Source organism: Salmo salar, chromosome ssa20, assembly GCF_905237065.1.
Source record: "Salmo salar chromosome ssa20, Ssal_v3.1, whole genome shotgun sequence".
NCBI classification, from domain to species: domain Eukaryota; kingdom Metazoa; phylum Chordata; class Actinopteri; order Salmoniformes; family Salmonidae; genus Salmo; species Salmo salar.
Genome location: NC_059461.1, coordinates 88,614,566 through 88,636,184, shown reverse-complemented (window position 1 = coordinate 88,636,184; position 21,619 = coordinate 88,614,566). Strand labels below are relative to the sequence as shown.

Genomic DNA, 21,619 nt, shown 5'->3' with positions numbered 1-21,619 from the left:
GGTTATGGGACATTACCTCAAGTTAGTTCAAGTTGTGATTTACTTTTATTAGACATTGATGCTAAACGATCTATCAAATTAGCAACTGTTCTGCCCAGTGTACAGCCTCTGTCCCAGGGTAACCTAGTAACAGTACACAGGATGACTTGTTGGAATAACAGAGGTGTTGTCATGGCCACCTTTCACCCTGAAACCTTTGGGTCACCTCAGCAGCTCCGAGCATTCAGCACGGTCATGCTCAACCTGGCAGAGCAGCAGTCAGGCCGGTTTAGACCTCACCCAGAGTTCCTCACCAGGGCTTACAGCTGGAGGCGCAAAAACAACCAGTCAGACTTCCCGCCTCTTCACAGGAGCAGAACGGCCTACTACGACATCCTCCGAGTGTCCCCAAGCTACACCAGATCCCAAATCAAGACCGCCTGCTACAAACAGTCGTTCATCTACCACCCAGACAAGAACCCCGACAACGAGGAGGCCACCCAGACAAGAACCCCGACAACGAGGAGGCCACCCAGACAAGAACCCCGACAACGAGGAGGCCACCCAGCATTTCTCTGAGATCAGCGAGGCCTATAGCGTGCTGCGGAGCATGGTCCTGAGGAGGAAGTACGACCGCGGCATCCTCAGTGGGTCAGACGTCCAGGGGGCCGGCAGACCCTCGGAACGGGAGTCTACCTACAACACCAGAGCCTCTGGCCCACAGCAGCATTCTACAGCACAGGTCCCAGGGGTTCTCCAACGTTGGAGGGAAGGCCATGTTTGACTTTGATGCCTTCTTCCAGGCTCACTATGGAGAGCAGCTGCAGAGGGAGAAGGAGCTGAGGGACAGAAGGGCCCAGTACCAGCAGAAACAGCAGCAGGATTATAAGCAGTGGAAGCTGGGGAAGATGTTGGAGATTACTGTAGGGGTGCTGCTGGCCATGACAGGTCAGGGGTCATCTTCACTATCACCAGGTCCTGATTGTAGGGGTGCTGCTGGCCATGAGGGGTCAGGGGTCATCTTCACTATCACCAGGTCCTGATGGTAGGGGTGCTGCTGGCCATGAGGGTCAGGGGTCATCTTCACTATCACCAGGTCCTGATGGTAGGGGTGCTGCTGGCCATGAGGGGTCAGGGGTCATCTTCACTATCACCAGGTCCTGATGGTAGGGGTGCTGCTGGCCATGAGGGGTCAGGGGTCATCTTCACTATCACCAGGTCCTGATTGTAGGGGTGCTGCTGGCCATGAGGGGTCAGGGGTCATCTTCACTACCACCAGGTCCTGAAATAGATCTTAACCAACCTGTCCCTGCCTGCCTGTTGAGGTTTTGTCTTTGGACGGGTGCTTTCCCTCTCCCGTGGTTATTCTCACAGCGAACCACTGACATTTAAGAAGAACACCAGATACTGAGGTCGTTAATGAGCCCTACTTTCCGTAGTGTCATTATCAGAACTGATACCAGGCTTTAGCCTACTTCCTTCCTACACAACTGATTAGAGCCACTCATACATGGTCAAGCTACTCTAAAAACTCAATCAAACCACAATGGATTGTTTATACTGTCACAGCCTGGCTCATAGCCTGTGGCAAAAAATGAGGGAACACGAACAACAGGTATAGGCCAATCCAAAAGGTTCTTTATTATAAACCAAAAACTATTAACTTTAAACAAAGAAAAAGGAATGAGGTGTGGAAATGTCATAATGTAGGGTGTATGTAAAGTACATGAATCTGTGTGTGTGAATATGACTGAGTGGAAACTACGTAAAACTACAAAGGAACAAACAAAACAGGATCATACCTGGAGGAGCAGAGAGAGAGAAAGAATGGTTAGTGAAGCAGTTTAAATACCCTGAGCCCAGGTGGCTCCAATCACTAACTAACGACCCTCCTCTGCCTGCAGGGAGGGGCCGTGACAATACAGAGATGGTTTCATTTGTTAGGATCCCTATTGGCTACTGCAAATGTAGCAGCTACCGTTCCAGGAGTCCACACAAAACAGAAAATACATGACAAGAGTACAGAACCGTTATAGACAACATAAGATAATATTATATTAAGTAAAAAAAAATAGGATAAGAGTAAATTATGACGACACAAAACTGAATTGAATTGCGGTTGCATTTAGAGTTCTCAGATGATGACTTTATAACTGGTTCTATGGGTTCAGTCAGAGTTTGATAATGGGGGTGTTTAACATTGCAGACGATTTTAAGGTCTAGACTGACCGATCTACCAATCACCTTGCATCATAAATAACTACTCAACATTATTTGTAGATCAGTCAGTAACAATATACCCATAATGCACTACATGACCAAAAGTATGTGGACACCTGCTCGTCGAACATCTCATTCCAAAATCATGGGCATTAATATGGACTTGGTCCTTCCTTTGCTGCTATAACAGCCTCCACTCTTCTGGGAAGGCTTTCCACTAGATGTTGGAACATTGCTGCAGGGACTTTGCCCGACCAAAGGAATGAACAGAACAATTAAATATAAACTACCTTTCAAAAGTTTGGGGTCACTTAGAAATGTACTTGTTTTTGAAAGAAAAGCACATTTTTTGTCCATTAAAATAACATCAAATTGATCAGAAATACAGTGTAGACAGTGTTAATGTTTAAATGACTATTGTAGCTGGAAACTGCTTATCTTTTTATGGAATATCTACATAGGCGTATAGAGGCACATTATCAGCAACCGTCACTCCTGTGTTCCAATGGCACATTGTGTTAGCTAATCCAAGTTTCTAATTTTAAAAGGCTAATTGAACATTAGAAAGCAAGCAAAGTTGCAATTATGCAATTATGTCCTCAACTGGCAGCTTCATTAAATAATACCCGCAAAACACCAGTCTCAACGTCAACAGTGAAGAGGCGACTCCGGGATGCTGGCCTTCTAGGCAGAGTTACTCTGTCCAGTGTCTGTGTTCTTTTGCCCATCTTAATCTTTAATTTTTTATTGGCCAGTCTGAAATATGGCTTTTTCTTTGCAACTCTGCCTGTTAAATCTTCAGAGCTGCTATTTAATTATGCTTCCTGCTTTACTGTTAGCCTGAGACAACTACACTGCTCAAAAAAATAAAGGGAACACTAAAATAACACATCCTAGATCTGAATGAATGAAATAATCTTATTAAATACTTTTTTCTTTACATAGTTGAATGTGCTGACAACAAAATCACACAAAAATAATCAATGGAAATCCAATTTATCAACCCATGGAGGTCTGGATTTGGAGTCACACTCAAAATTAAAGTGGAAAACCACACTACAGGCTGATCCAACTTTGATGTAATGTCTTTAAAACAAGTCAAAATGAGGCTCAGTAGTGTGTGTGGCCTCCACGTGCCTGTATGACCTCCCTACAACGCCTGGGCATGCTCCTGATAAGGTGGCGGATGGTCTCCTGAGGGATCTCCTCCCAAACCTGGACTAAAGCATCCGCCAACTCCTGGACAGTCTGTGGTGCAACGTGGCGTTGGTGGATGGAGCGAGACATGATGTCCCAGATGTGCTCAATTGGATTCAGGTCTGGGGAACGGGCGGGCCAGTCCATAGCATCAATGCCTTCCTCTTGCAGGAACTGCTGACACACTCCAGCCACATGAGGTCTAGCATTGTCTTGCATTAGGAGGAACCCAGGGCCAACCACACCAGCATATGGTCTCACAAGGGGTCTGAGGATCTCATCTCGGTACCTAATGGCAGTCAGGCTACCTCTGGCGAGCACATGGAGGGCTGTGCGGCCCCCCCAAAGAAATGCCACCCCACACCATGACTGACCCAGCGCCAAACCGGTCATGCTGGAGGATGTTGCAGACAGCAGAACGTTCTCCACGGCGTCTCCAGACTCTGTCACGTCTGTCACATGTGCTCAGTGTGAACCTGCTTTCATCTGTGAAGAGCACAGGGCGCCAGTGACGAATTTGCCAATCTTGGTGTTCTCTGGCAAATGCCAAACGTCCTGCACGGTGTTGGGCTGTAAGCACAACCCCCACCTGTGGACGTCGGGCCCTCATACCACCCTCATGGAGTCTGTTTCTGACCGTTTGAGCAGACACATGCACATTTGTGGCCTGCTGGAAGTCATTTTGCAGGGCTCTGGCAGTGCTCCTCCTTGCACAAAGGCGGAGGTAGCTGTCCTGCTGCTGGGTTGTTGCCCTCCTACGGCCTCCTCCACGTCTCCTGATGTACTGGCCTGTCTCCTGGTAGCGCCTCCATGCTCTGGACACTACGCTGACAGACACAGCAAACCTTCTTGCCACAGCTCGCATTGATGTGCCATCCTGGATGAGCTGCACTACCTGAGCCACTTGTGTGGGTTGTAGATTCCGTCTCATGCTACCACTAGAGTGAAAGCACCGCCAGCATTCAAAAGTGACCAAAACATCAGCCAGGAAGCATAGAAACTGAGAAGTGGTCTGTGGTCACCACCTGCAGAACCACTCCTTTATTGGGGGTGTCTTGCTAATTGCCTATAATTTCCACCTGTTGTCTATTCCATTTGCACAACAGCATGTGAAATTTATTGTCAATCAGTGTTGCTTCCTAAGTGGACAGTTTGATTTCACAGAAGTGTGATTGACTTGGAGTTACATTGTGTTGTTTAAGTGTTCCCTTTATTTTTTTGAGCAGTGTATATTGTAGTCTATGGGCCCATATCCACAAAGCAATCAATATCATATGGATGTTGTTCATTTATGATGTAAAAAGCAAAACTGATTTTAAATCCGCAGACCTACAGTGAGATGTTTTTGTGGGTAACAGGACCTTGGTCTAATTTACCAACGTGACACTATTTAAGTAGACCTATTTGTTAAATATTCATGCATATTAACACACAATTATACAAGCATATGCCTAATAAATGACACTGGTGGTCTATTTGTAGGATATACAGCACCTTTGGAAAGTATTCAGACCCCCTGACTTTTTCCACATTTTGTTACGTTACAGCCTTATTCTAAAATGGATGACTTTTTCCACTCATCAATCTACACACAATACCCCATAAAGCAAAAACAGGTTTTTAGAAATGGCTGCAAAAAAAACAACAGAAATATGACATTTACATAAGTATTCAGACCCTTTACTCAGTACTTTGTTGAAGCACCTTTGGCAGCGATTACAGCCTTGAGTCTTCTTTTTTCTCATGGTCGGAAGAGTCTTTAGGTGCCTTTTAGCAAACTCCAAGTGGGCTGTCGTGCTTTTTACTGAGGAGTGGCTTCCATCTGGCCACTCTACCATAAAGGCCTGATTGGTGGAGTGCTGCAGAGATGGTTATCCTTCTGGAAGGTTCTCCTATCTCCACAAGAGGAACTCTGGAGCTTTGTTAGAATGACCATCAGATTCTTGGTCACCACCCTGACCAAGGCCCTTCTCCCCCGATTGCTCAGTTTGGCCATGCAGCCATCTCTAGGAAGAGTCTTGGTGGTTCCAAATGTCTTCCATTTAAGAATGATGGAGGCCACTGTGTTCTTGGGGACCTTCAATGCTGTAGAAATGTTTTGGTACCCTTCCCCAGATCTGTGGCTTGACACAATCGTATCTCGGAGCTCTACGGACAATTCCTTCGACCTCATGTCTTTGTTTTTGCTCTGACATGCACTGTCAACTGTGGGACCTTATATAGACAGGTGTGTGCCTTTCCAAATCATGTACAATCAATTGAATGTACCACAGGTGGACTTCAATCAATTTGTAGAAACATCTCAAGGATGATCAATGGAGACAGGATGCACCTGAGCTCAATTTTGAGTCTCATAGTAAAGGGTCTGAATACTTATGTAAATAAGGTGGTTTTTTATATATATAAATTTGCTAACATTTCTAAAAACCTGCTTTCGCTTTGTCATTATGGGGTAGTGTGTACAGTCGTGGCCAAAAGTTGAGAATGACACAAATATTAATTTTCACAAAGTCTGCTGCCTCAGTTTGTATGATGGCAATTTGCATATACTCCAGAATGTTATGAAGAGTGATCAGATGAATTGCAATTAATTGCAAAGTCCCTCTTTGCCATGCAAATGAACTGAATCCCCAAAAAACAATTCCACTGCATTTCAGCCCTGCCACAAAAGGACCAGCTGACATCATGTCAGTGATTCTCTCGTTAACACAGGTGTGTGTTGATGAGGACAAGGCTGGAGATCACTCTGTCATGCTGATTGAGTTCGAATAACAGACTGGAAGCTTCAAAAGGAGAGTGGTGCTTGGAGTCATTGTTCTTCCTCTGTCAACCATGGTTACCTGCAAGGAAACATGTGCCGTCATCATTGCTTTGCACAAAAAGGGCTTCACAGGCAAAGATATTGCTGCCAGTAAGATTGCACCTAAATCAACCAATTATCGGATCATCAAGAACTTCAAGGAGAGCGGTTCAATTGTTGTGAAGAAGGCTTCAGGGCGCCCAAGAAAGTCCAGCAAGCGCCAGGACCGTCTCCTAAAGTTGATTCAGCTGCGGGATCGGGGCACCACCAGTACAGAGCTTGCTCAGGAATGGCAGCAGGCAGGTGTGAGTGCATCTGCACGCACAGTGAGGCAAAGACTTTTGGAGGATGGCCTGGTGTCAAGAAGGGCAGCAAAGAAGCCACTTCTCTCCAGGAAAAGCATCATGGACAGACTGATATTCTGCAAAAGGTACAGGGATTGGACTGCTGAGGACTGGGGTAAAGTCATTTCTCTGATGAATCCCCTTTCCGATTGTTTGGGGCATCCGTAAAAAAGCTTGTCCTGAGAAGACAAGGTGAGCGCTACCATCAGTCCTGTGTCATGCCAACAGTAAAGCATCCTGAGACCATTCATATGTGGGGTTGCTTCTCAGCCAAAGTGGGCTCACTCACAATTTTGCCAAAGAACACAGCCATGAATAAAGAATGGTACCAACACATCCTCCGAGAGCAACTTCTCCCAACCATCCAGGAACAGTTTGGTGACGAACAATGCCTTTTCCAGCATGATGGAGCACCTTGCCATAAGGCAAAAGTGATAACTAAGTGGCTCGGGGAACAAAACATCGATATTTTGGGTCCATGGCCAGGAAACTCCCCAGACCTTAATCCCATTGAGAACTTGTGGTCAATCCTCAAGAGGCGGGTGGACAAACAAAAACCCACAAATTCTGACAAACTCCAAGCATTGATTATGCAAGAATGGGCTGCCATCAGTCAGGATGTGGCCCAGAAGTTAATTGACAGCATGCCAGGGCGGATTGCAGAGGTCTTGAAAAAGAAGGGTCAACACGGCAAATATTGACTCTTTGCATCAACCTCATGTAATTGTCAATAAAAGCCTTTGACACTTATGAAAAGCTTGTAATTATACTTCAGTACTCCATAGTAACAATCTGACAAAAATATCTAAAGACACTGAAGCAGCAAACTTTGTGAAAATTTATATTTGTGTCATTCTCAAAACTTTTGGCCACGACTGTAGATTGAGGGATAAAATAAAATAAAAGAATAAGGCTATAACTTCAAATGTAAAAAAGTCAAAAAGGGTCTGAATACTTTCCAAATGCAGGAGTCTCTGCAACCTGTCTACCTAGGAGACTAGTCAGCAACAACAGCTTTTGTCCACTAGAGATCTCTGTTGTCCATCAGTAAAACCAAACCTATTCTCATGAAGTACTGAGCAGTGTTCAATTCAATATGTTGTGATCGGGGTTGGTGCTAGATCAAATGTCTTGTGGGTTGCTTAGAAACAGAAGACATGATGTTCATAGTAACAGTTTGCTCAAGTTTTATTCACAGAAATATAAAGTTATGTCAAGTACATCACTCAGTACAAAAGTGCACAGACTCTTAAACTCAGCCAGACAACAGAAATCAACACTACATGTGAAGTAGAATTAAGAGGACAACCACTCCGGCACTAGCTTCTGATATGTGACCAAGTCTGCTGTGATTCACTGGTTCCACTGAGAACAATGAACAATTACATCAATAAGACTTGATAGGAAAATGTCATTTACAACAGCTGAGGAATAAATACTCTTAAAAAAACGATTTAAATTGGCACATTTACCATGAACTGCCCCCCTCCCCTCCTGCATTCCTCCTCCTGTCAGTCTGATATGGCCATTATGGTGACAGCGACCGTCGCCCTATGCTAGACAGGACTAATTACAAATGCTATTTTAATACTAACCTGTTGCCGATTCTGTCCTAGCGTGACCATCTGGGGACTACTGTACAGTTCTAGGTCCTTACCCTAGGCCCCTGGCCCCTAGAGTTCACCTTGCAGCGGTGCCAGTATGTAGCACTAAGTCCCCCAAACTACGGTCGTCAAGTCCCCCAAACTACGGTCGTCAAGTCCCCCAAACTACGGTCGTCAAGTCCCCCAAACTACGGTCGTCAAGTCCCCCAAACTACGGTCGTCAAGTCCCCCAAACTACGGTCGTCAAGTCCCCCAAACTACGGTCGTCAAGTCCCCCTGTTTCTGCTGGTTTTCCTGTATTCTAATTCCATAATCAACCAGTTCTTTAGAACGTTCCAAACCAATTTTAAAAATGAGTCAAGTCTTCAGGAGTCTGAAAATGATATGATACCTCAGACAGAAAATCATCACACAAAGGGGCGGTATAGGACCAGGTTTAGGAAACAACTGCAGCACACCAAACATCAGGCTTGGGGCTGGACATCACAAGAGGTCAGTCAAACCCATAGAGGACAGCCAGAACAACCCCCCCCCAGGTTGTGTTGTTTTCATACTGTAGCCTATACCTTCCTCTGATATAGCTGATCATATCACTATCTCATGGCTTTCAAACAGTTGTCTTGGAGCTGCTTGCCATTGTACAGCACCTCTGTGTCTATATGTAAGATACCCTTTACAGTATATTCTGGATTGTCCCCATCAACAACCGTCCATAGAGCCGTGGAAACGAAACATGTTGAATATTATGCATTGAGTTTGACTGAATTACAGTAGCAGCCTTCGATGTGAAAATGTTGCCGGCTGCACCATGTTGATATGTGAGCTGGAATGCTGAGCTGTGTTCTGGTAGGTGGAGCTGTGAGCTGGAATGCTGAGCTGTGCTCTGATAGGTGGAGATGTGAGCTGGAATGAGGAGCTGTGCTCTGATAGGTGGAGATGTGAGCGGGAATGCTGAGCTGTGTTCTGGTAGGTGGAGATGTGAGCTGGAATGCTGAGCTGTGTTCTGGTAAGTGGAGATGTGAGCTGGAATGAGGAGCTGTGTTCTGGTCGGTGGAGCTGTGAGCTGGAATGCTGAGCTGTGTTCTGGTAGGTGGAGATGTGAGCTGGAATGCTGAGCTGTGTTCTGGTAAGTGGAGATGTGAGCTGGAATGAGGAGCTGTGTTCTGGTAGGTGGAGATGTGAACTGGAATGAGGAGCTGTGTTCTGGTTGGTGGAGATGTGAGCTGGAATGAGGAGCTGTGTTCTGGTAGGTGGAGATGTGAGCGGGAATGAGGAGCTGTGTTCTGGTAGGTGGAGATGTGAGCTGGAATGAGGAGCTGTGTTCTGGTAGGTGGAGATGTGAGCTGGAATGAGGAGCTGTGTTCTGGTTGGTGGAGATGTGAGCTGGAATGAGGAGCTGTGTTCTGGTAGGTGGAGATGTGAGCTGGAATGAGGAGCTGTGTTCTGGTAGGTGGAGATGTGAGCGGGAATGAGGAGCTGTGTTCTGGTAGGTGGAGATGTGAGCCGGAATGAGGAGCTGTGTTCTGGTAGGTGGAGATGTGAGCGGGAATGAGGAGCTGTGTTCTGGTAGGTGGAGATGTGAGCGGGAATGAGGAGCTGTGTTCTGGTAGGTGGAGATGTGAGCTGGATTGGAGTTCCAGTCAATTCAGGAAGTACACTGAGATTCTAATTCTCTTTATTGCTTTTCAAGAGGACAATTTGGAATTTGGTTTACTTTCTGAATTGACTGGAATCGAAATGACCCAAACCCTGCATGTTTTATCACTCTGACCTGAGGTCGTCACTGCCAATGAGACGGCCCGTCATTCACATATCATATGGTCAAAGTGCTGTGTAACTGACAGGCACTAGGACCTTTTGCCTGTACAATAAGAACATCTCAAATAACACTAACACACCCATTACTATACTGATGTTACCATTCATTTTGGCAAAGCTATAGGAAAAGAAGTGTGTTGTACTTGGAAGTCCCCTTGGGGACAGAGAGGATATCCGGGACAGACTAGAAGCAGCTTCACAAACATTAGGGCTATGCTCAAGAGGGCCTGGGGAGGAAAACCATTTAGGTAGGGTAGCTTCAGCTCTGGTTACTTAGCAGGGCGGTGACAGAGGCTTTGTTCCTAGGGAATTGTGGGTAGGGCAGACAGGAAGTGGTCTGGTGAAGTGAATCAAAACCTCCACTGGACCATTTCCTCTCTCTCTCTCTCTCATCCCTCTATCTGTCTCCATTCCTCTCTCTACCATCCCTGTCTCTCTCTACCATCCCTCTCTGTCTCCATTCCCATCTCTCGCTCTCCTTCTCCATCATCCCTCCCTCATCACTCTCTCTCTCCCTCCATCCATCCCATCTCTCTCCCTCTCCATCCATCCATCCATCTCTCCTCCTCCACCCATCCCATCCGCTGTCTCCATCCATCCCACCCTCAAGACTAAATCATTGTTTCTTCATATCGTTAATGTCAGCTGATGAGGGTGGCCACAGAGCCAGGGGTTAACTGGACACAGATTGGAGAAACAGAACATATCTTGGAACACAAACAAGCAAATAAACAAGATAATGAGTGATCCATGTCCACCCACACATCCATGACATTTCACCTATTTAGTCCAAATCCCTGTATGTCCTGTGTCTCAGCCAATGAGAGCTCCCGGTTTGGTTGCGCCCAGTCTCAGTAGAAGGAGTACTGGTTCTCCACAGCTCTGGCCCTGCGTGTTCCGTCTGTCTCTTGGTAGTCCTCCGAGGCGCCACTAGAGGGATCTAACAGACGTTCTGCGCTGTTACTCCTGCTAACCAGCCCCCCTCCCCCTCCTCCTCCTCCTCCTCCTCCGCTGCCTGGCTCACCACGGGAGTGGGAAGGAAGGGCGATGGGCGAGGATGAGGAGCTGGATGAGATCGGGGTGTCGGAGGGGGGCCCTGCCGGCTGCGAGAACCCAGGGAGGTGAAGGGTTGGCTGGGTTGGGTCAGTCCAGCAGCCTTGGTCCCTGGGTGGGGTTGGGAGCTGAGGCACGGTCACATCTGTGTGAGAGCAGTAGAGAGAGACGGGATATCTGTCTGTAAGAAAAGAGCAGTGTTAAGAGGCCTGATACAGTTTGTTTTTATCAAAGTATCTTTCATTAAAATGCCAAACATAAACACAAGTTAAAGTGTTGACGACCGTCTATACCGTCACCTCTCTTGGTGGGACAAGAACAGTAGTGCCACTGATGAAAACACGGCTGAGCAGCGTGAATCAATAACGCTTTTTACACGCTGGACCAACAACCCACTCGCTGTGTGTGTGTGTGTGTGTGTGTGTGTGTGTGTGTGTGTGTGTGTGTGTGTGTGTGTGTGTGTGTGTGTGTGTGTGTGTGTGTGTGCCCGGGGGAAACAGAGGGTCTTTGTGAGTGTTGGGTGGGGGCCTGAGGCTGGGCCTGTTGTATAATCACCCCCTCTCACCCTCTCTCTCCCCCCTCTCTCCCCCCTTCTCTCCCTATGCACAGGAGGGCATTCATCCCCTGCCAGGCGAGTGGGTGGGGTGCGGTGGGGGTTGAGGGGGTGGGGGGCTGGTCACTGGTTAAAACATCTAGTTAAAACCTTTAAGACGGAGGAAAACATCAGTCTGAGGTCATCCCACTGAAAGGTTGCCGTTTTTTTTCAAGCGATTCACTGGACCGAGCGATGTTGTTGTTTCCAGCCAGACGTCAGACTGTCCTCTTTAATAACAAGGGTCAGACAGAGCTACCCAGGGGCCCGTCCAAACTGATCAGAAATGACCAACTGTTTCTAGAAAGACATTCTCAACATTGAACCAGTTAAGAGAGCTTTAGAGTGTATTTATAAAGCTGTTGTTCATGTTTAGAGGTGTGTGTGTGTTGGGCGTACCTGTGGGTGGGTGGGTGTGTGTGTGTGTGTGTGTGTGTGTGTTGGGCGTGTGTGTGTGTGTGTGTGTGTGTGTGTGTGTGTGTGTGTGTGTGTGTGTGTGTGTGTTGGGCGTGTGTGTGTGTGTGTTGGGCGTACCTGTGGGGGTAACCTGTACGTAGGAACGCAGTGTGATGTCAGCACAGCCCCCTGACTCCAGAGGGATGGGGTGGGAGTGGAAGTGCCTCAGCATATCTGACACGGTGTGGAACCACAGATGATGAACATGACACTGACCCTTACCATTCACCGACAGACGCAGGTGCTGGGGGGAGAGAGAGGAGGAGAAGGGGAGGGGGGGAGAGAGGAGGAGAAGGGGAGGGGGGTTGAGAGGGAGGAGGAGGAGAAGGGGAGGGGGGAGAGAGAGAGGGAGGGAATTGTGAGTAATATAAAGTTTCACTTGTAACACTCCTGTACATTAATGTAAGAGAGAGAGGGAAAATAAGAGGTGAAAAGGAAGTAGAGGGGGAAGAATAGAGAGAGGAGTAGAGGGGAGAGAGGAAGAGAGAGGTGAGTGAGGAGTAGAGAGGGGGAAAGCAGGACATAATGCTGAGCTGTTGGAGGAATTTGGAGACTTCCTGAGACTGACGTCGGAGGAGAGGAGGAGGCAGGAGAGGGCATGGAAACAGACCTGTCTGCCTGCAGCCCCAGAGGGCATGGAAACAGACCTGTCTGTCTGCAGCCCCAGAGGGCATGGGAACAGACCTGTCTGTCTGCAGCCCCAGAGGGCATGCAAACAGACCTGTCTGTCTGCAGCCCCAGAGGGCATGGGAACAGACCTGTCTGTCTGCAGCCCCAGAGGGCATGGGAACAGACCTGTCTGTCTGCAGCCCCAGAGGGCATGGGAACAGACCTGTCTGTCTGCAGCCCAACAGAGGGCATGGGAACAGACCTGTCTGTCTGCAGCCCAACAGAGCATGGGAACAGACCTGTCTGTCTGCAGCCCAACAGAGCATGGGAACAGACCTGTCTGTCTGCAGCCCAACAGAGCATGGGAACAGACCTGTCTGTCTGCAGCCCAACAGAGCATGGGAACAGACCTGTCTGTCTGCAGCCCAACAGAGCATGGGAACAGACCTGTCTGTCTGCAGCCCCAGAGGGCATGGGAACAGACCTGTCTGCCTGCAGCCCCAGAGGGCATGGGAACAGACCTGTCTGTCTACAGCCCCAGAGGGCATGGGAACAGACCTGTCTGTCTGCAGCCCCAGAGGGCATGCAAACAGACCTGTCTGTCTGCAGCCCCAGAGGGCATGGGAACAGACCTGTCTGTCTGCAGCCCCAGAGGGCATGGGAACAGACCTGTCTGTCTGCAGCCCCAGAGGGCATGGGAACAGACCTGTCTGTCTGCAGCCCCAGAGGGCATGGGAACAGACCTGTCTGTCTGCAGCCCAACAGAGCATGGGAACAGACCTGTCTGTCTGCAGCCCAACAGAGCATGGGAACAGACCTGTCTGTCTGCAGCCCAACAGAGCATGGGAACAGACCTGTCTGTCTGCAGCCCAACAGAGCATGGGAACAGACCTGTCTGTCTGCAGCCCCAGAGGGCATGGGAACAGACCTGTCTGCCTGCAGCCCCAGAGGGCATGGGAACAGACCTGTCTGTCTGCAGCCCCAGAGGGCATGGGAACAGACCTGTCTGTCTGCAGCCCCAGAGGGCATGGGAGTGCTCCTCACTCCACTAGAGGACACGGCCCAATCACAAATCAACCCCTAAAGATCTACGCCCCATGTAGACATCTGACTGGATTTGATTTGTGTAAGCAATATGGTAATAGCTCCATCCACCTTGTCCTGTGATAGGCTAGGTGGAAGTTACACCATATTGCTTAAACCAATCAAATCCTCTCATATCTCCTCAAGTGCATAAGGGTCCATTTGGGATTTGGCCTACCCCACTATACAGTGTGCATGCCCATAATATCCACACCAATACTTAGGTCTGGGATAAACAGGGACATTCTCAATAGTCTGTCAGCAACCTGTCCTGTTTCCTGAAAGCAAATCCTTCAGTTAGCATCTTATGTTTGAAGATCAGTGCATGTGAAGGGGAGGAAGAAGAGGTAAAGAGCCTGCGATTGGCTCACCTTGGCTTTGCCCTGGAAGTTAAAGGTGAGGACGTACTCTCCCGGGCGCGTCTCGCTTTGGCGAATCACAAACAGCCCGTGGCTCCTAGCTCCGCCCGCCAGCACCAGTTGGGCAGCACGCACGCGCGACAATGTCCCGTGGAACCATGGGTACTCCGCCAGGCTGGGGTCTGCCTCCGCCTCAGTCGCCCCGTCACCTAGAACCCCTGAAGGGAGGATACAGATGAGAGATCACATGATAAAAGGTAGACCACACCTTATTGATATTGAGTTACACCCCCTTTCACCCTCAAAACAGTCTCAATTCACCCCCTTTCACCCTCAAAACAGTCTCAATTCGTCGGGTCGTGGACTCTACAAGGCGTCGAAAGCGTTCCGCAGGGATGCTGGCCCATGTTGACTCCAATGTTTCCCACAGTTGTGTCAAGTTGGCTGGATGTCCTTTGGGTGGGGGACCATTCTTGATATGCAGAGGAAACAGAACAGGGAGAAAAACCCAGCAGCGTTGCAGTTCTTGACACACTCAAACCGGTGCGCCTAGCACCTACTACCATACCCTGTTCAAAGGAACTTAAATCTTTTGTCTTGCCCATTCACCCTCTGAATGGCAAACACACAATCCATGTCTCAAGGCTTGAAAAAAATCCTTCTTTATCCCGTCTCCTCCCCTTCATCTACACTGATTGAAGTGGATTTAACAAGTGACATCAATAAGGGATCATAGCTTTCACCTGGATTCACCTGGATTCACCTGGATTCAGTCTGTCATGGAATGTTTTGTACACTCAGGGTATAATAATGCATTTAGCAGACACGTAACCAGGGTTACCTGATATATGTTCACGCACTCACGGGCTATGAGTGTTACGGGCCTAATCATAGAATTACATACAGAATCCCTATCAATAGGATCTCTATGGAGCTAGTTGTAATTTCACTTTTAAAACATTTAAAACCTTTTATTGTGGCATAAAACACAACCAGTCAAGACGTTTTCATCTGATTGTCAAACATTTACTAGGCTACCCGCTCACGTTCACCCACTGACAACATATCTCCAGCCTCCAAACAGTGGTGAATGGAAAGAGACATCTGCTACACAAAACATCACAAAGTGTCATGACATTTGGCCAGAATTTATGCGTCCACCTCTGTCCGCACGCCTCTCAGTGTCGGCCACTCATCTCTGCCTTGGCAAAATGTCAGTGTTCTCGTCCAACCACATCACATTTCGGAGCGTAGGTTATACCACCTGTTTTCAAGTCCATTCGCTTGTGTGACACGCCTCCGACACGCCTCCGACACGCCTCCGACACGCGGTAATGATAAAAAGTGGCCGTAGTCTACAGTTCTGGACATTTTGTTTTAATTATTGTGATGGGCTCATGTTTTACCGGTACAGCGTACCCCTACTATTTATTTCGTACCTGAACCACCAAACAGATTTATGACCAACCCAAGATAGTTAATCTGTGTCGTTTACAGTGGGAGCAAATTAATCAGCTAGCGACACCCTACTGGCACGAGCTAGCGACACCCTACTGGCACGAGCTAGCGACACCCTACTGGCACGAGCTAGCGACACCCTACTGGCACGAGCTAGCGACACCCTACTGGCACGAGCTAGCGACACCCTACTGGCACGAGCTAGCGACACCCTACTGGCACGAGCTAGCATGTATTTGCATATTTCCGTTAGGGAACACCTCATCTGTGAAGTGTGCACAAACTCAATTCGACTTTGCAAAGCATCAAGTCTACAGTGCACTGTGTTACTAAAAAAAAAATCAGATGTTTCATCGATGAGAAAATGTGCAGAATGTCAGCCCAGTTTCACCTCGTTCCATCCTCTCTCCCACTACCCGAGACTGAACTTCCTCCCACTACCATTATATGGTGGTGAGGAAACTTTCTAAAAACAGATGCTTCAGCTTTATAGCCCCCTGTGACATATCTGGGTTTCCCCTTCTGTCTTTGCTGCTGCCTTACCTTCACCCCTGATTTTATCCAAAGAGACAGTTTACGTAGGGGTGACCACCGGGAATTGAACCCACTATCCTCGCGTTGCAAGCACCATTCTCTTCCCCTTACCTGTGGTGGGGCTTTTCCCCTGGGCCTCTGGGGACTGGAGGAAGCGCTCCAGGGGGACATGGGAAGGATGCTGGGTGAAGGGTAGTTCTCTGTAGCGGACAAAGGGGGCGCTATACAGTTCTGCTGCTGATCCACAGGATCTCACAGGGGTGCGATGAACACCTGGACACAAAAACACAACATTATAAGATACTGTACATACACGACCTTACACAGCAGCCAGATTGATAGCACATCCATTTCCCTCAAAAGGCAATGTGTGAGGTTAGGTTACGTGTGTGTGTGTGTCCGTGCGTGTGTGTGTGTCCATCCATGTGTGTGTGTGTGTGTGTGTGTGTGTGTGTTTGACTCACCCTCTGACAGAAGCTCACAGCTGCAGGAGGCCACCATGGAGAACTCTTTAGACGCCTGGCCGTGGGGACATGAGGCCAGCTCAATGTCATCTCCACTGTCCCTATGTCACACACAGGTAAACGTACAGGGACACACACACACACACACATCAGAAACAGCACACACACATACAGGTAAATGTACAGGGACACACACACACACACATCAGAAACAGCACACACACATACAGGTAAATGTACAGGGACACACACACACACACATCAGAAACAGCACACACACATACAGGTAAATGTACAGGGACACACACACACACACACATCAGAAACAGCACACACACATACAGGTAAATGTACAGGGACACACACACACACACATCAGAAACAGCACACACACATACAGGTAAATGTACAGGGAGACACACACACACACATCAGAAACAGCACACACACATACAGGTAAACATACAGGGACACACACACACATCAGAAACAGCACACACACATACAGGTAAATGTACAGGGACACACACACACACACATCAGAAACAGCACACACACATACAGGTAAATGTACAGGGACACACACACACACACATCAGAAACAGCACACACACATACAGGTAAATGTACAGGGACACACACACACACACATCAGAAACAGCACACACACATACAGGTAAATGTACAGGGACACACACACACACACATCAGAAACAGCACACACACATACAGGTAAATGTACAGGGACACACACACACACACACATCAGAAACAGCACACACACATACAGGTAAATGTACAGGGACACACACACACACACATCAGAAACAGCACACACACATACAGGTAAATGTACAGGGACACACACACACACACACATCAGAAACAGCACACACACATACAGGTAAATGTACAGGGACACACACACACACACATCAGAAACAGCACACACACATACAGGTAAATGTACAGGGACACACACACACACACATCAGAAACAGCACACACACATACAGGTAAATGTACAGGGACACACACATCAGAAACAGCACACACACATACAGGTAAATGTACAGGGACACAAAATGTATCTCTGTTTATGGCTGTCTAAATACATGCCTGGACTGAACAGACAAACTCACTGTACCAGGAAAAACTCAGAGCGTGAGAGAGGGATCTGTCAAACTCTTACAGGGTGATTAATGACTGTGTGCTGTTCCCTCCCTCAGTGAACAGTAAATATTTATCCCTCCATTTACCCAGGGTCCATGCAGTCCTGGATGTCAGCGACCCAGGAGTTTTTCTGCAGCGAGTCGATGGTCTCCAAGATATATTCACCTCCATTCTCCACCTGTGGAGAGAGAACACACCATAGAACAGTTACTGTGGAGAGAGAACACACCACACCACATAACAGTTACTGTGGAGAGAGAGAGAGAGAGAGAGAGAACACACCACAGAACAGTTACTGTGGAGAGAGAACACACCACACCATAGAACAGTTACTGTGGAGAGAGAGAGAGAGAGAGAACACACCACAGAACAGTTACTGTGGAGAGAGAACACACCACACCATAGAACAGTTACTGTGGAGAGAGAGAGAGAGAGAGAGAGAGAGAGAGAGAGAGAGAGAGCGAACACCACAGAACAGTTACTGTGCGAGTCCAGAGGGGAGACAGAGAGACTTCTGCACAGACTGCAAGAAAGAGAAGTAGGCTGTTAGTTTGGTTTTGTCGGGTCAGGTAGTCGTATCTATAAGGTAGTGTTGTGAGAGAGAACAGGGTAGTGTTGTGAGAGAGAACAGGGTAGTGTTGTGAGAGAGAACAGGGTAGTGTTGTGAGAGAGAACAGGGTAGTGTTGTGAGAGAGAACAGGGTAGTGTTGTGAGAGATAACCGAACAGGGAGAGAGAACAGAGAGAAGACAGGGTAGTGTTGTGAGAGATAACTGAACAGGGAGAGAGAACAGAGAGAAGACAGGGTAGTGTTGTGAGAGATAACCGAACAGAGAGAAGACAGGGTAGTGTTGTGAGAGATAACTGAACAGGGAGAGAGAACAGAGAGAAGACAGGGTAGTGTTGTGAGAGATAACCGAACAGAGAGAAGACAGGGTAGTGTTGTGAGAGATAACTGAACAGGGAGAGAGAACAGAGAGAAGACAGGGTAGTGTTGTGAGAGATAACCGAACAGAGAGAAGACAGGGTAGTGTTGTGAGAGATAACCGAACAGAGAGAAGACAGGGTAGTGTTGTGAGAGATAACTGAACAGAGAGAAGACAGGGTAGTGTTGTGAGAGATAACTGAACAGAGAGAAGACAGGGTAGTGTTGTGAGAGATAACCGAACAGGGAGAGAGAACAGAGAGAAGACAGGGTAGTGTTGTGAGAGATAACCGAACAGAGAGAAGACAGGGTAGTGTTGTGAGAGATAACCGAACAGAGAGAAGACAGGGTAGTGTTGTGAGAGATAACTGAACAGGGAGAGAGAACAGAGAGAAGACAGGGTAGTGTTGTGAGAGATAACCGAACAGGGAGAGAGAACAGAGAGAAGACAGGGTAGTGTTGTGAGAGATAACTGAACAGAGAGAAGACAGGGTAGTGTTGTGAGAGATAACTGAACAGGGAGAGAGAACAGAGAGAAGACAGGGTAGTGTTGTGAGAGATAACTGAACAGAGAGAAGACAGGGTAGTGTTGTGAGAGATAACCGAACAGAGAGAAGACAGGGTAGTGTTGTGAGAGATAACTGAACAGAGAGAAGACAGGGTAGTGTTGTGAGAGATAACTGAACAGGGAGAGAGAACAGAGAGAAGACAGGGTAGTGTTGTGAGAGATAACCGAACAGAGAGAAGACAGGGTAGTGTTGTGAGAGATAACTGAACAGGGAGAGAGAACAGAGAGAAGACAGGGTAGTGTTGTGAGAGATAACTGAACAGGGAGAGAGAACAGAGAGAAGACAGGGTAGTGTTGTGAGAGATAACCGAACAGAGAGAAGACAGGGTAGTGTTGTGAGAGATAACTGAACAGAGAGAAGACAGGGTAGTGTTGTGAGAGATAACTGAACAGAGAGAAGACAGGGTAGTGTTGTGAGAGATAACTGAACAGGGAGAGAGAACAGAGAGAAGACAGGGTAGTGTTGTGAGAGATAACCGAACAGAGAGAAGACAGGGTAGTGTTGTGAGAGATAACCGAACAGAGAGAAGACAGGGTAGTGTTGTGAGAGATAACTGAACAGAGAGAAGACAGGGTAGTGTTGTGAGAGATAACTGAACAGAGAGAAGACAGGGTAGTGTTGTGAGAGATAACTGAACAGGGAGAGAGAACAGAGAGAAGACAGGGTAGTGTTGTGAGAGATAACCGAACAGAGAGAAGACAGGGTAGTGTTGTGAGAGATAACTGAACAGGGAGAGAGAACAGAGAGAAGACAGGGTAGTGTTGTGAGAGATAACCGAACAGAGAGAAGACAGGGTAGTGGTGTGTTATGGTTTCTTACCCTTACCTTCAGGACGAAGGTGTTGTCTTTGTCAGGCATCTCCAGGGGCATGGTTGTCCTCACCTCCACGATGGCAGACAGAGGGATGCTCACCTTGGGCTTTGACGACTATTGGACACACACACGGTTAATATTCCTTTTAGATTTCAATTTAAATGTGCTCAGTGTGTGTGTGTGCATCTGAGAGGCTGTAGGTATTGTAGTAGAGGCTTGTCAGTTGATCTGAATGGATCATCAGTCTTCTTCATCTCCCTGTATGGCTGTCCTGAGTCCTCCACTCAGCTCATCTCCAGGGGAAGAATATAAAAAAGGGCACTTCCTGTATCTAAAGGGATATTTCCTGTTCCCCTTGCCCCACTGAGATCACATCACTGGCATCAGTCAACAATACCGTGACTCCGTTCAAAAACTGTACCTGAAAAACAGTTTGACTAATCTCATCTGACATGACTAGATTGATTAAAAGCACCATGAAGGAGATGTACCTACTTCTATAGGAAGTCTAATCTTCAAGGAGTTAAGGAGAGAAGGAAGCATTATGGTACTGGTCCTCTGTCTGTTCTGCCTATGCCTCCTTAGTCTTATTATAAAGGCAGGGTGCTGCCTGAAGTGTACTGTATGACAAGAGTACTGCGTGTTCTCTCCTCCCACTGTCTGTCTGTCTGTCTGTCTGTCTGTCTGTCTGTCTGTCTGTCTGTCTGTCTGTCTGTCTGTCTGTCTGTCTGTCTGTCTGTCTTGTGAGAACCTGGACCCATAGCCACAAAGTATCACATCCGGCCGTGATTGGGAGTCCCATAGGATGGCGCACAATTGGCCCAGCGTCGTCCGGGTTTGGCCGGTGTAGACCGTCATTGTAAATAAGAATTTGTTCTTAACTGACTTTCCTCGTTAAATGAAAAGGTTACTTTTTTTTTTTAAAGGTGTCTCAGAGTACGAGTGCTGATCCAGGATCTGTCCATAAAATATTATTAGTATGATCCCTGTTCTCTATCCTGAGCCACCATCCTGACCACTGTTCTCTATCCTGATCCACCATCCTGACCACTGTTCTCTATCCTGATCCATCATCCTGACCACTGTCCTGATCCACCATCCTGACCACTGTCCTCTGTCCTGGACCACTGTCCTGATCCACCATCCTGACCACTGTCCTCTGTCCTGATCCACCATCCTGATCCACCATCCTGACCACTGTTCCCTGTCCTGATCCACCATCCTGACCACTGTCCTCTGTCCTGATCCACCATCCTGACCACTGTCCTCTGTCCTGATCCACCATCCTGACCACTGTTCTCCGTCCTGATCCACCATCCTGACCACTGTCCTCTGTCCTGATCCACCATCCTGACCCACTGTCCTCTGTCCTGATCCACCATCCTGACCACTGTCCTCTGTCCTGATCCACCATCCTGACCACTGTCCCCTGTCCTGATCCACCATCCTGACCACTGTCCTCTGTCCTGATCCACCATCCTGACCACTGTTCTCTGTCCTGATCCACCATCCTGACCACTGTTCTCTGTCCTGATCCACCATCCTGACCACTGTTCTCTATCCTGATCCA

General features: G+C 47.9%; 2 protein-coding genes across 4 annotated transcripts in view; one reads left to right on the top strand and one right to left on the bottom strand.

Annotated features, from left to right (window-relative positions):
• Window positions 1-1,022, top strand: LOC106581514 (dnaJ homolog subfamily C member 30, mitochondrial-like). Its single transcript, XM_045703426.1, has 3 exons — window positions 1-474; window positions 536-695; window positions 748-1,022. Exons 1-3 carry the CDS (start codon window positions 142-144, stop codon window positions 1,020-1,022), a joined length of 768 nt encoding a protein of 255 aa, XP_045559382.1. The 5' UTR covers window positions 1-141.
• A 6,688-nt stretch (window positions 1,023-7,710) lies between these two features.
• The window catches only part of LOC106581513 (SH2B adapter protein 2), a 36,338-nt gene continuing 22,429 nt past the window's right edge, over window positions 7,711-21,619 (bottom strand). The window contains exons 3-9 of one of the 3 annotated variants that reach the window (XM_045704083.1): window positions 20,056-20,163; window positions 17,830-17,921; window positions 16,571-16,671; window positions 16,218-16,379; window positions 14,127-14,332; window positions 12,142-12,307; window positions 7,711-11,160 (exon numbers count right to left, since the gene is read on the bottom strand). In XM_045704083.1, coding sequence (XP_045560039.1) covers window positions 10,814-11,160; window positions 12,142-12,307; window positions 14,127-14,332; window positions 16,218-16,379; window positions 16,571-16,671; window positions 17,830-17,921; window positions 20,056-20,163 — 1,182 coding nt within the window. In that variant the 3' untranslated portion in view covers window positions 7,711-10,813. Of the gene's footprint in view, window positions 11,197-12,141; window positions 12,308-14,126; window positions 14,333-16,217; window positions 16,380-16,570; window positions 16,672-17,829; window positions 17,922-20,055; window positions 20,164-21,619 lie in introns of all 3 variants that reach the window. The other 2 variants (XM_045704081.1, XM_045704082.1) reach the window with 2 other exon arrangements.